At 34.6% G+C, this 12,871-nt stretch overlaps 1 protein-coding gene across 2 annotated transcripts in view; it reads left to right on the top strand.

The window, feature by feature from the left end:
• LOC108911676 (integrin beta-PS-like) overlaps positions 1 to 12,871 on the top strand; it is a 32,581-nt gene that overhangs the window by 18,470 nt on the left and 1,240 nt on the right. Inside the window, exons 6-14 of one of the 2 annotated variants that reach the window (XM_018716668.2) lie at positions 2,061 to 2,231; positions 2,295 to 2,681; positions 2,734 to 2,901; positions 2,954 to 3,187; positions 3,494 to 3,769; positions 6,772 to 6,904; positions 6,958 to 7,091; positions 7,144 to 7,296; positions 7,906 to 8,211. In XM_018716668.2, coding sequence (XP_018572184.1) covers positions 2,061 to 2,231; positions 2,295 to 2,681; positions 2,734 to 2,901; positions 2,954 to 3,187; positions 3,494 to 3,769; positions 6,772 to 6,904; positions 6,958 to 7,091; positions 7,144 to 7,296; positions 7,906 to 7,980 — 1,731 coding nt within the window. In that variant the 3' untranslated portion in view covers positions 7,981 to 8,211. Of the gene's footprint in view, positions 1 to 2,060; positions 2,232 to 2,294; positions 2,682 to 2,733; positions 2,902 to 2,953; positions 3,188 to 3,493; positions 3,770 to 6,771; positions 6,905 to 6,957; positions 7,092 to 7,143; positions 7,297 to 7,905; positions 8,212 to 12,871 lie in introns of those variants that run through there. The other variant, XM_023455170.1, reaches the window with a different exon arrangement.

Below are 12,871 nucleotides of genomic sequence, written 5' to 3'. Positions count from 1 at the left end.
TCACTTTTCGCTAAAATTGATGGTTTTTCCTGCAAAGTGAAAAAACTGTTTTCCTCACTTATTTGTTTAAATAGAAAAGTTAGCTAATAAAATTTTTTGACTCACGAGACGAGAGTTGTCTTGTATTATGTTCCTTTAGACAATTTTACAATAATATCGTGGATAGGAATTTTTTTAAGATAGTTCCAACCTATGTTCAGAGTACCACGAGTAGCTACCACGTACTTGAGTATACAGGATGTTTATTAAGTACTTACACAACCTTTAACGGCTGAATCTTTGACTAATTGTAAGACAAATAGTTCATATGACCATGGGTCTGCAACGGCCTAGTTCTTGAGATACAGAGCGTCCAAAAAAATAATTTGGACCTCCGCTCGCTCGCTGCTTCCCCCATTACCGCTACCCGTCTCTGGCTTGTGGGTACTTTCGATCGTTTTGAGTGACTTTCAACGACATTTTTAGCATATTTCGCATCACCCAGGCGAAAATCCGAGATGTACAAATTGGAGATTTTGTCGTCTACTTTCAGATGCCGTTTTCAGAATTTAAATCGGACCATTTTTGATAAATCGCCACGGTGTGCAAAGAAAGACCCTAATTTGTTTATAATGCAATTGTGCAAAAACTATGCATCGAACAGAAACCATCTTGCGCACGATTAAACTACATATTATTATCTGTCATTTTCCGCAAGATTGTTTTTTCAACTTCAAATGTGACGGAGTTATGAATCTTTGAAAAAAGGTCTATTTTAGAGGTTTTTCCGGATTTTCTCCGAATGATCCGATCGGGTCGCACAAAAAACCATTTTATTGTTTTTTTATTCTCTACAAAAGTCCTATTGAGAGTAAGCAATTTCATCATTATTTTTCGAGATATTATAAAAAAAACAAAAAAATATATTTTTTTTGCAGTTATTAGGTATTTAAAAAAAATTCTTCACGACTTTTCTGGGGAAATCACTTGGGTTTTAATTTATTAAGTATTTTTCAAAAGCTAATACATGAAATTTGCTGTAATATTTAAGTGTGCCAAAAAATCTCTATTGGTTGGCCTATATTGGCAATTTTGAACCTTTGCCCAAACAATTTACACTTCTGCATGAAAAACATGCACTTTTCTTTGCAAAATTAATATTTAATACAACAAAAATTGCGATTGATTATGTTAAGAGATGAGAATGACGTACACTTCGAATACAAAAATGTCTAGTACCATTAGAGTTGGTACCTTATAAAAATTTGTAGCAGACTTAGGATTTATAACTCTTACGTTATAGTTCTCAAATATGACGTCTTAGATCGTATTTGATAGTAATAATATTAGATATACAGGACAAGAGGGTCTGTCTAATTGTGGACATTGTCCACAGGGGCCGTCTGCTGCCTTGAGGCAACGCGATCAATGTCGTCAGATTTATAATATTATAATAGTGCAATAAAAGTATTATAGATAATAAACAGCAAGATAAATACGTAATTTGTTAAATTTGAAAGCGCTGATCGCAATGCCTCTGGATCCTGACGGCCTACAAATGTTAAAATTTGTGGACAAGCATCAGCCCTTTGACTTATCTGATAGCTCAGTTTATAAAATCAATGGTAATAATAATTAATTTGAACTTAATTTGTTTTAATTTGTTATTATGTTAAATGCCTGCAACACTTGTATATCTTATATAAAAATTTCTTTTGCTTTGGTGCACCTATTTCTTCCACAGTTCATTAGGGAAGTTTATTATTATTATTATTATATTTGATTTTTTAAATGTATATAGAATGTTAATGTATATATAATGTATGTTAATAATAATTTCTTCACAGCTTTAGTCCTCTGTACATATAATAACGCATGAGTATTTCTAATTGTTCTAACAAAGATCATTTCACATTTTCCTATTTTTTCACTAACGTCAATATGGTGTTCTTTAGTATATGATTTTTTAAAATGTTTTATGCTAATGACTGAGATGCCAAACACTTAGAATATTAAAAATGGTTATAAAACATTTTAAATTGCTTTACTGCAGTATCAGAGTTCCTAATTTTTGTCAATAGCACATGGTGAAGCAAGCTAACATTTCTGGAAATCTAGACACTCCAGAAGGAGGTTTTGATGCTATTATGCAAGCTATCGTGTGTAAGAATCAAATAGGTTGGAGAGATAAGGCCAGAAGACTACTCGTATTTTCTACAGACGCTGGTTTTCATTTTGCCGGAGATGGAAAGGTAGAAGCATGGCATAAAATGAGTTTTATAAACTTTTAATGACATATGTACGACTTTTTTTAGCTGGGTGGTATAGTTAAGCCCAATGATGGCAATTGTCACTTATCGCACGAAGGTTTCTATACTCAGTCATCTTACCAAGACTACCCTTCCATCGGACAGATAAATCTCAGTGTACAAAGGAATTATATCAACGTAATCTTTGCCGTTAACAGAAGCACTATTGGTATTTATAAGCAGCTAGCTAAGAGCATAGAAGGGGCATCTGTTGGTGAACTGAAAAGTGACAGTTCCAATATCGTACAACTCATAAAGGAGCAGTATCAACAGATCTCTTCAACCGTCGAAATGAAACACAATGCTTCAAGTGCTGTCAGCCTTAAATTCCACAGTCGGTGTTTGGACTCCACTGGTGCTTTGGTGAATACCAACAAATGTGCGAATATAAAGGTAGGAAAATGATTTTTAATTTAGTTTTTGTATCCGAGTTGTTTTTTTTTAGGTTGGAGATCTCATCCTTTTTGAAATTGACATTGAAGTGCTCAAGTGTCCCAAAAACCGCGCTGACCATTTCCAAACAATCAGAATTTACCCAGTCGGTATAGATGAAAGTTTAACTATCGACTTGCAGATGTTGTGTGAATGTGACTGCGAAAAACCAGGACACAAGGTATATTAGTTCTGGAATGAATCGCTTTTTATTTCAAATTGATTCTTTTTAGTTTTATCAAGAAAATTCTCCGTTTTGTTCGCATCGTGGTACATACAAGTGTGGTATTTGTGAATGTATACCTGGTGCTTTTGGACGTACATGTGAATGCACCTCCAAAGAAGACGGTCATAACGTTACCAGGACGAACTGTATTGATCCCAAAAACCCTACTGGCCCTGAATGTTCCGGGAAAGGGCAGTGCAATTGTGGAGTTTGTGAATGTGTAAAACGCGACAATGACGAGGTAGGCGGTTTTTACAGGGATCTTTTTCTGAAAAAAGTTTGGTATTCACTGGATTCGCTGCAAAAAAATATTTAAATTATAGGATTTTTAAGTAAGCAGACATCTAAAGAATGTAATTCTTTTCTACAAACATAAAAATTTATATAGTTTCACCGTGAAAAATTTTCCAGATTAATATTTCAAATACTTGAACAAACAGTTGTGTAATAATTTCTTTCAAGTCAGTTTAAATCATGTAAACGTCCTTTATATTATTTTTACATATAAAAACTGTAACAATATACCAATAAAAAAATCGGTTTTTAGTTAATTTATGGTACCTACTGCGAGTGTAACAATTTCTCATGTGAACGACTCGACGGCAAGCTTTGTAGTGACCATGGAAAATGTGATTGTGGTAAGTGCCTTTGCACTCCCGAATGGACAGGTCCCAACTGCGCCTGCCGAAAATCCAAAGACAACTGCTACCCTCCAGACAGTAACATTACTTGTTCTGGACATGGAGAATGCGTATGCGGTCAATGTGTTTGTGACTATGTCAAAGAGGGACGGTATACTGGCAAGTTTTGTGAGAAATGTCCCGTAAGTCTGCAATGAGTTTTAATTTTTACTAAGGGGTTTTTGTGTTTTGTGCAGCGTTCTTAATCCACTACTATATACAGGGTGTCCCATAAGCACATGATCAAAAAGGTACTGCGACATTCTTTGGCTCAAAAGAAGACGATCTGACCTAACTTCCATTAAGAAAAAATGTCTGGCTACTCTGCTATTGATTGTCAAAGTTCTTGAAAAAAATTATGTTTTTTGTAGTATCTTGAGAATTTTACTATGGATTTTAATAAAACTTGCTGAGGACTTGTTCCTAAGTAAGACTCATATTTTGCTGGAGCAACCGCATCCATCCGCCTGGGGCAAGTGATAAATTCGTGAGTGTCTCGGTACAAGAATTACCAGAACTTTTTTATTGGTAGCTGGAATCAATTCATTTTATTTTTATTGATGCATCAGTCCTTTTTCGAGATTTTCGTGGTCTTGGTAAAATCTTGTAGCATTCATAGTTTTTCATTATTACTACTACTCAAGTACAACAACTACTCACTACAATCTCTACTATCGTAGTAAGCAATGATGTCATTTTATAATAAATCAATTGTCAAACTTTTGACGTTGGTCGGACAGTTCAACACATTCGTTTCGAATGGCGTTTTCTAACGAAGAGATGACCGACATGGTCAGAGTCTTAGGGTTTTGCGAAGACAACTTGCGTGGGAGTGTAGGTACGCGTCTACGCGGCGCGATACCCAAATCGACGGGTTCCAGATTACCGGACATTTGCACGGATTGAAAGGAGTTTGCGGGAGACTGGGTCAATTTGGTGTTCGAACCGTTGACAGTGTGGGTCGTCCTCAAGTTCGAAATGCAGCCGTTAAGGAAGACATTTTAAATAGGGTCGCTGAAGATCTAAATATCAGTACTTTCCGTCTGGCAGTGGAATTTGGCGTACCAAAAAGTACAATTAATCGAATCATAAGACAGCAGCTCCTCCATCCTTATCATGCGATGTCAATTCAGGGGATTTTACTACACGATTTTGAGAGACTTCAATTTTGCCGCTTCGTGCCAAAGGAGCGCGGGCACGTGACCCAAACACCAACAGAATTTTATTCACTGATGAAGCTGGTTTTACCAGAAATGGTGTCTTTAATCCACGTAATTTCCACCATTACGCAGAAGAAAAGCCTCATGCGAGGCGTATTAACAATTTTCAGGTGGAATTTCGAATAAATGTTTATTCCGGGATCATCGGTGACATCCTTCTGGGTCCTTATTTCATACCGCACCGCTTGAATGGCAAAAATTATCTCAATTTTTTAACTAATACTTTTCCGGTTCTAATGGAAGATGTCTCTCCATCTTCGTGCTCAGATGTGGTTCATGCACGATGGTGCTCCTCTGCACTTTAGAACTGCATATTTAAATAATACTTTTCCACACAAGTGGATCGGAAGACGTGGGAGAGATATTCCTGTCGAATGGCCCCCCAGGTCCCCCGACTTAACGCCATTAGATTTTTTTCTGTGGGGATCCTTAAAGAATATAGTTTACGCCTGTGGAATCCCAGGAATAATTATTACGGAGGATTCAAAACGAGGAGGACGTAATACAAAATGATCCAGAAATGTTGAGGAGAGCTCAATTTAATTTTAATCGAAGGATCCAGTTATGCATCCATGAAAATGGCGAGCATATCGAACATGTCTTATAATTCATCTATCGTATCTTTGTAACTATCATCCAGTTTCAATAAAGAGAATTATGTCTTTCCTAAGTACGTTTTTACACTTTTTGCGCGTTAACAAAAAATAAATCTAATGATATAAAATGATATTCAATCTGTCGCATCATGACAGACTTTAAAATTGTGACCATTTTACTTTCAATATTGATTCCTAGGTAAAAGAACTGGCATAACTATTAGAGAATGCCGATTTTTGTGAAAGGGCAGATTTACTGCGATACGTCTAAAATTGTTGTCACAACGAAACAGAAAATATTTTTTTGCGTAAAAACTATGAATGCTACAAGATTTTACCAAGAGCACGGAAATCTCGAAAAAGGGCTGATGCATCAATAAAAAAAATGAATTGACTCCAGCTACCAATAAAAAAGTTCTGGAAATTCTTGTACCAAGACACTCAAGAATTTACCAGTTGCCCAAGGCGGATGGACGCGATTGCTTCATTAAAACATGAGTCTTACTTAGGAATAAGTCCACAGCAATTTTTTTTCTTAATGGAAGTTAGGTCAAATCGTCTTCTTTTGAGTCAAATAATGCCGCAGTACCTTTTTGATCATGTGCTTATGGGACACCCTGTATAATAGCGTTTTTATTAAGTCTTTTGCAATGATTTAATTTATTTAGTACTGAATATCATTTATCATAGATGCTGTCAGCGCTTTAGCGAATTTAAACATTAACATTTCTTGGTTATTATAAGCGTAATTCGTAATCCAATTACGGTTTTGGTGTGTGCAATATGTCCAATGAGTTTAAGGATACATAACCAGTTGCTTAGTGGAAGTATCGACTAATCCAGGAACTTTCTTATGAAGTGTTTAATAACGGTGATATTAATACGTTTTTATCACTGGCGCTCGCTATGGGACCTATAGTGTAGGGGGTTAGGTGCACGGAAAGTGCTAGATAGTACAACACAGTGCACTTTCCGTGCACCTAACCCCCTATGCTATAGGTCCCATAACGACTCGCACTTGTGATAGAAAATAGTATGTGTAACTCGTTCGGAAAAGTTGCCATAGCGCCACTTGGGCGCTTTCTGCACTCGCTTCGCTCGTGCGTCAACTGCGTCCGCGTGGCGCTATTGGCAACTTTTCCCCACTCGTTACACAATGAACTATATAATATTTTAACAAGCGATTTCATAACCACCTGTTATGAGCAAATAAGCAGTGTTTTTATAAAAACACTTATGTGTGATTTTCAACTAATTCAGCACTAATATTCTTCTAAGCTTTCAAAATTCGAAACAATTTTTATATATTCCACCAGTATTCTCTCTTAGAACTGCAAGGATAGATGTGACGAGTTTAGAGACTGCGTGCAATGCCGACAGTACAAAACAGGCCCACTAAATGAGGCGGATTGCGCTGCAAACTGCACGACGTTAACTCTCATACCCGTGAAAAAGGCAATTGGTAAACATTTTTTTTTTAAGTGAGTACAATCCTTTATAATTAACATTTTCTAGCTGATGAAGAAGGAGGTGAGATACAGTGCCCCTATATAGACGAAGAAGGCTGTCATTACACCTACGTTTATTATTATGATGATAAAAAGAAGTTACAAATTAGGGTGCAAGAAGAAAGGGAGTGCCCTGAGACCGTAATTTTACCCTATATTTTCTAATAAGTTTTCCTCACAGTGTTGCTTTTAGCTTCAATTACCAATCGTTATTTTGGGTGTGATAGCTGCCGTGGTTCTTATTGGTATGGCGATGTTGCTTCTTTGGAAGGTATTTACCACCATACACGATAAGAGGGAATTTGCCAGATTTGAAAAGGAGAAGATGATGGCCAAGTGGGATACTGTGAGTGTTTATTGATTTTTTAAATCGAAAAAGTATATGAAAACCAGTTTTTTCTCAATTGTATTAAAGAGAATTTTGAATACGCTCCGTCCAGCATTGAACTACACTTCCAATCTCTAGTAAACGACTAAGATTATTCGACAGCAATATCACTAAATAACGCCCGTTTCGAACTTATTAGTTCTTATCACTATGCTGTAGGTATAGAGCAGTCTTTATGCCAGTAGGCATTGAGTAGAAATGATGAGATATATTTTGGGGGTGTCTATGGGTTTATCACACATAGACACCCAAATAATTAAATTGTTAGTCAGTCGCCTCGTCTATGCTGTACAATGGATTCGAAATTATTAGGTATTGGGTGTGTAATTCAATGACGGATGAAGCACATAGCCCACAATATCGTTAGAAAAAAAAGTTTATTTTACCTAGTGTGAAACAAGTCATACTTTCATAGTACCTACAGGTTATAGGTCACTCTGCCAGTAGTAATGCTTTGTACAAGTAGGTATTGACAAGCGGTGGCATTGAAGATGTGACATATACTTTGTAGGTTATATCTCACCTAAACTAATTGAAGTAGTAATTTCAAATAATTAATTTTTTTAGGGAGAGAATCCGATTTACAAGCAAGCCACGTCGACGTACAAAAATCCTACTTACTCAGGAAAAGGTTATCATTAAAATATGCATTTTTTTACAGTAAAAATCTAATTTTAATCTATGTTTTGTAAAGTTTATTGGAACGAGATAAATTATTACATGCAAATAAAGTACTTACTTTCTTTTAATGGTTACAGATTTGTCAAGAAATTTGGAAAATTAGATTGTGTGCATTAGGGACCAAAGAAAAAAACGAATATTTTTTTTTCGTGTCCCTTGTGAAAATATGTTAGCTTATCATGTTTTAAGAGCCCCCTCAAAAAATCAGCTCAAAAAGGTTGCTCAAGATTTTTAAAAATTTCCAAAATCGTCAAAAATTGAATTTTTTAAAAAATTTTTTTTCTCATTATTTTATCATTTTCTAGGTTCAAATTCTAAAAATTTCAAATCGATATTTTAATTTCTAAAGGTTACTCATAATTATTTTATCGTTCAAAGTAGTGATAAGAGATAGACCTCTAAAAATAAATATCAACGAATTAATATTTTTTTTTATTGAATTTGATGAACAAAAGAATAGAAATAAATCACGAGACACTTAAATTTTAAAAAATTAAAAAATTATAAATATTTGATACTCACAGTGCGATAGTAAAGTGTCGTGATTTATTTCTATTCTTTTGTTCATCAAATTCAATAAAAAAAATATTAGTTTGTTGACATTTATTTTTACAGGTCGCTCGAAAACATTTTAGGTACACTACTTTTAAAGTTAAAATAATTATGAGTGTTTTGAAATTAATGACACTTGAAAATTGGGCTGGTATAATGCTTTATTTTTTACTTTACAACTTTTTGCAAAATACATATGTACTCTATAGTGGACTGTAACACACTCCTTTTTTCATCTTCGTTCTCCCTTTTCACACACTTATGCACACCTCGCGCCATCTGTTTGTCCACACACGAACCACAAACGGTGCCACGCACTTTTGTTTTTTAACTAAGAAATCCCAACAATGAGTGACCTTTAGAAATTAAAATATCGATTTGAAATTTTCAGAATCGAGTTTTCAACCTAGAAAATGATAAAATAACTAGAAAAAAAATCAACTTTTGGCGATTTTGGAAATTTTTAAAAATCTTGAGCGACCTCTAAAAAAATTTTTTTAGAGCTGATTTTTTGAGGGGGCTCTTAAAACATGATAAACTAACATACTTTCACAAAAGTCACGAAAATAAAATATTCGATTTTTTTTTGGACCACACTAATGTGCATACATACTTATAGCTGTTTTACATTGACAATTTATTGATCAATTAACTCATGAAGTCGCTTTATCAAGAAATTGGACAAGTGTAATGCACCGAATCTGCTGTCAAATAACTTCATGAATTTATTCATCAAGTTCTTGACGAATTAGAGCATGTTCTAATTTTCGTCAATTTCTTCGTGAAGTTGACAAGTACCAACCCAACAGATTTCCAGCCTTAGATCAGTAATGAGGTTATGTTATTGGACTATGTAAATAATTGTGTGGCGTCGTGCTAGTTTTGCATTGTTTTTAGTGATTTGTTACTTACAAAAACTAATATTTATATAATATGTGTCAGAACGGTACCGCTGTTGTATCACTACAATTATGAGTGGCAAGGTGACATTTTTGAAATGTATTTGCTTCTTTGATTCGTTGGTAGAACTGATTCATACGTCAAAAAACTTGCCAAAGTCTGTAGCAGTGTAAAACCACACTGTTTACCAATAAATTCGTGAATTAATTCATGAAGCACTTCGTCAATTTATTCATCAATGTAAAACAGCTACTTACTTAAATTAATATATATTAACTTATTTGTAAATAAATATATTTATTATTATAACTTGTTAATTTGTAATTAGAACACTTATTCCCTATTTCGTTTTTTTAGTTCCAGAATATTTGTTTAGGTACTGATTGCTAGGAAACATCTGTAGCAAAATTATTTTGCTTAGAATTGTGCAATGTAGTTTTTGTAGATTTAAAACAACACAGGTTTTTAAGTTATTGTTGATAACTAGAGTTTACTAATGATTGAATTTTAACTTTGTACTGTTATGTGTATTTCAATAAAATTTTATCTTTTTAATTATAAACTTTCCTATCTCTTAATAATTATTTTTTGGTAGGTATCATACATTTACGATTACTTCGATAGATTCTATCTTTTTGTCACTGATTTTAAAGAAAATGAAAAAGTGTCTGTCTCTTTCACCAGATTGAAATTCCTTCAATTTTTTTCTGTTTATGTTGATAACTAAATAATAATATAATAATATCTCTCTCTTTCCCTCATTCTAATCGCAAGGATTAGCCCAGAAGTCGGAGGCATGTACAGGAGAGGGCGGCATGTTATTATTCAATAGGCCGAATGTAAATTTTACTAATGATTATATTTTAACACTGTACTATTTAAAATTTGATCCGTTGAATCATCGACTTTTTCCCGTTATCCTGGAATTATTTCTTGGACTTCTCTTTAGAATTACCTCAAAAGATTTCAGATACTTGTTAAATATTTCGAAGAAAATTTGTGTAAAGGGTGTTCTCTAAGTTGGAGTTTCCTTTTTAACAAGGCATGGAACAGAAGAAAGTAAGAATATTTTCCAAATAACATTTTCCTGAAAATTCATAGAAAATATAAAACTAATCTTTTTATTTAGATAAGTTCAGACCTGCCTAAAGAAGTTGCTGTTTTTGGTAAAATCAACTAGTTTTCTTATAGTGTGAAAATTAATTTATTTAGATCAAATACGCTTCATTATTCGACAAGTTTTGTCATCTCTCGGGTAGAACCATGATGCCATTAATGAAGAACTTCTGTGGTTTCTCGTCGAAAAATTGGATCAGGTGGTTTTCACAGGCTTCTCCTGAAGTCAGCTTAATTCCATTGAAAGAGTTCTACAGAGACCGGAACAAGTGATAGTCAGCGGGTGCTTATGTCTGGACTATACGGTGGATACATCAAAACTTCCCTATCAAGCTCTCGCAATTTTCAACACATTTCCAATTATTCAATTCGGGCCGTTTTCTTATAACTGTTTGGCGTATTCTCTCAGTTGATCACATCTGGTAGACGATACAACTACACGCAGCATCACCTTTTTGATATCAATCCTGCCTTTGCGAACGCTTGTGTTGGCTCACCATCCCTTCTCCATGATCTTGTATGCTACCGATTGTTGTACATGACCATTTTTCATCACCGGTTATGACACGTTTCAAAAATGGCTCGATTTTATTGTGTTTCAGCAACGGATCGCAGATGTTAATTCGGTCTAACATGTTTTTTGCATTCAACTCATGAGAAACCCATACAACGAACTACTTTCTGTAGCGAGCTTTGTTAAATGGTTCAAAACAATTTTGTGGTCGATACCGATATTGACACTGTTGATATATTTATTTTGCAGGACTTTTTCCAAGAATTTTAATAGCTTTTTCACTGATTAGACGACCAAAGCGTACCCTATCTTTTACATCAAAATTACCAAATGAACGAACCATTTCTGCACAGCAGAATTTGATAAAGTACCTTCACTGTACACAAATTTTTTCACAAGTCTGGACAACATTCATGTCACATATTAGTAATAATACCTACTGCAAAATATACGCAGTTTTTATTTATTAATTTTCTCCATTTTCAACACACAACTTTCCAGGTACTGCACCAATTTCAGTGTTTATTCCCCCAAAGTAACAATCGAAGTGTAACCTTTAACCTTTCCAACGAGCGTTTATTACTGTCGTAGCGATCAATGGTTCGTGAGTTATTTTCATTGACGCCATCTATCGGGAAAAATGTCACGAACTTTTCCCACATCTATATATCAATTAATCCATCACTCCTATAAATATGGGTCATTTTAAACATTGAAGTTACGCAGTTTATTGTTTAAAACTTACCACTACTTTTAGAAGACATCACGTCAAACACAAATAACATGACAATGCAACTAATTTCTATATTTTTTGTTGTATTTTTAATTGTTATTATACGTATTATTTCATGTGGCTTTTCTGTTATTTTTGACATTTTGAAATAACATCAAAAACTTGATAATTTTATAGAGCTCTATATCAAGTTAAAAGAAAAGTCTCGATTTATAAAACGATCTGTATATAGAAAAAAATGAGCTATTTTATCACCTGATTTAAATTCTTTTCTCCTCCATTTTTGTACTGTCTAAAAATAATTCTTCCAGAGAAGTATAACCTTGAAAAGTATGTAAAAATTACACAGCCCCACAAAAAAAAATTGAAATTATTTTCTCCGATATCTGAGGCGGTGCACTTTATGTTTTTGGGGTTGCTGAATCCGAATCCGGGGTCCGTTTAACCCCATCACGTCAGGGTCAAGGGCATCTGAAGGTCAAATTGCGGAATGACTATTAAAAAATTTTGAAAAATTTATATATATGTTTTCGGGGTCGCTAAATCTGAATCTGGGGTTCTCTTGACCTTGAAGTGTCATAATCAAGGTCAAATAAAGGTCAAAACCCTAAAATTTGATGATATGATCATTTTGACCCCGGATTCTTGAAGAGCAGAAAATTTTACGTCCGAATATGTATTGACTTTTTTTTTAGAACAGACCTTTGTAGGTCACGTGATGGTCATCCAAAATCAAATCCATTTTCCAGCTTTTGGCTGTAAATTGAGATCTTGGGTCTTTGATGAGTTGATATTTTTCGGGTCGTTGATCACGATTCTGGTATTCATTTGAGCCAATCACGTCGTAATATAACGATATAATATTTTCTTACTCCGGATTATGAAAGAGTGAAAAATTTCATCTGTGTGTTTGCATCCAGGGCACCTCACCGTGGTGACGGCGGGCAACGGAGTTGTCCCGCTATCCGGCAAAGTCCCTGGAACAGGACGCGTATGCCGTCATGGCAAACACAACGGAGAAATTTACGATGCAGGGG

Source organism: Anoplophora glabripennis, unplaced genomic scaffold, assembly GCF_000390285.2.
Source record: "Anoplophora glabripennis isolate ALB-LARVAE unplaced genomic scaffold, Agla_2.0 scaffold575, whole genome shotgun sequence".
Lineage (NCBI taxonomy): Eukaryota > Metazoa > Arthropoda > Insecta > Coleoptera > Cerambycidae > Anoplophora > Anoplophora glabripennis.
The sequence above is the reverse complement of the archived record's forward strand: the minus strand, read 5'-3'. Positions and strand labels throughout refer to the sequence as shown.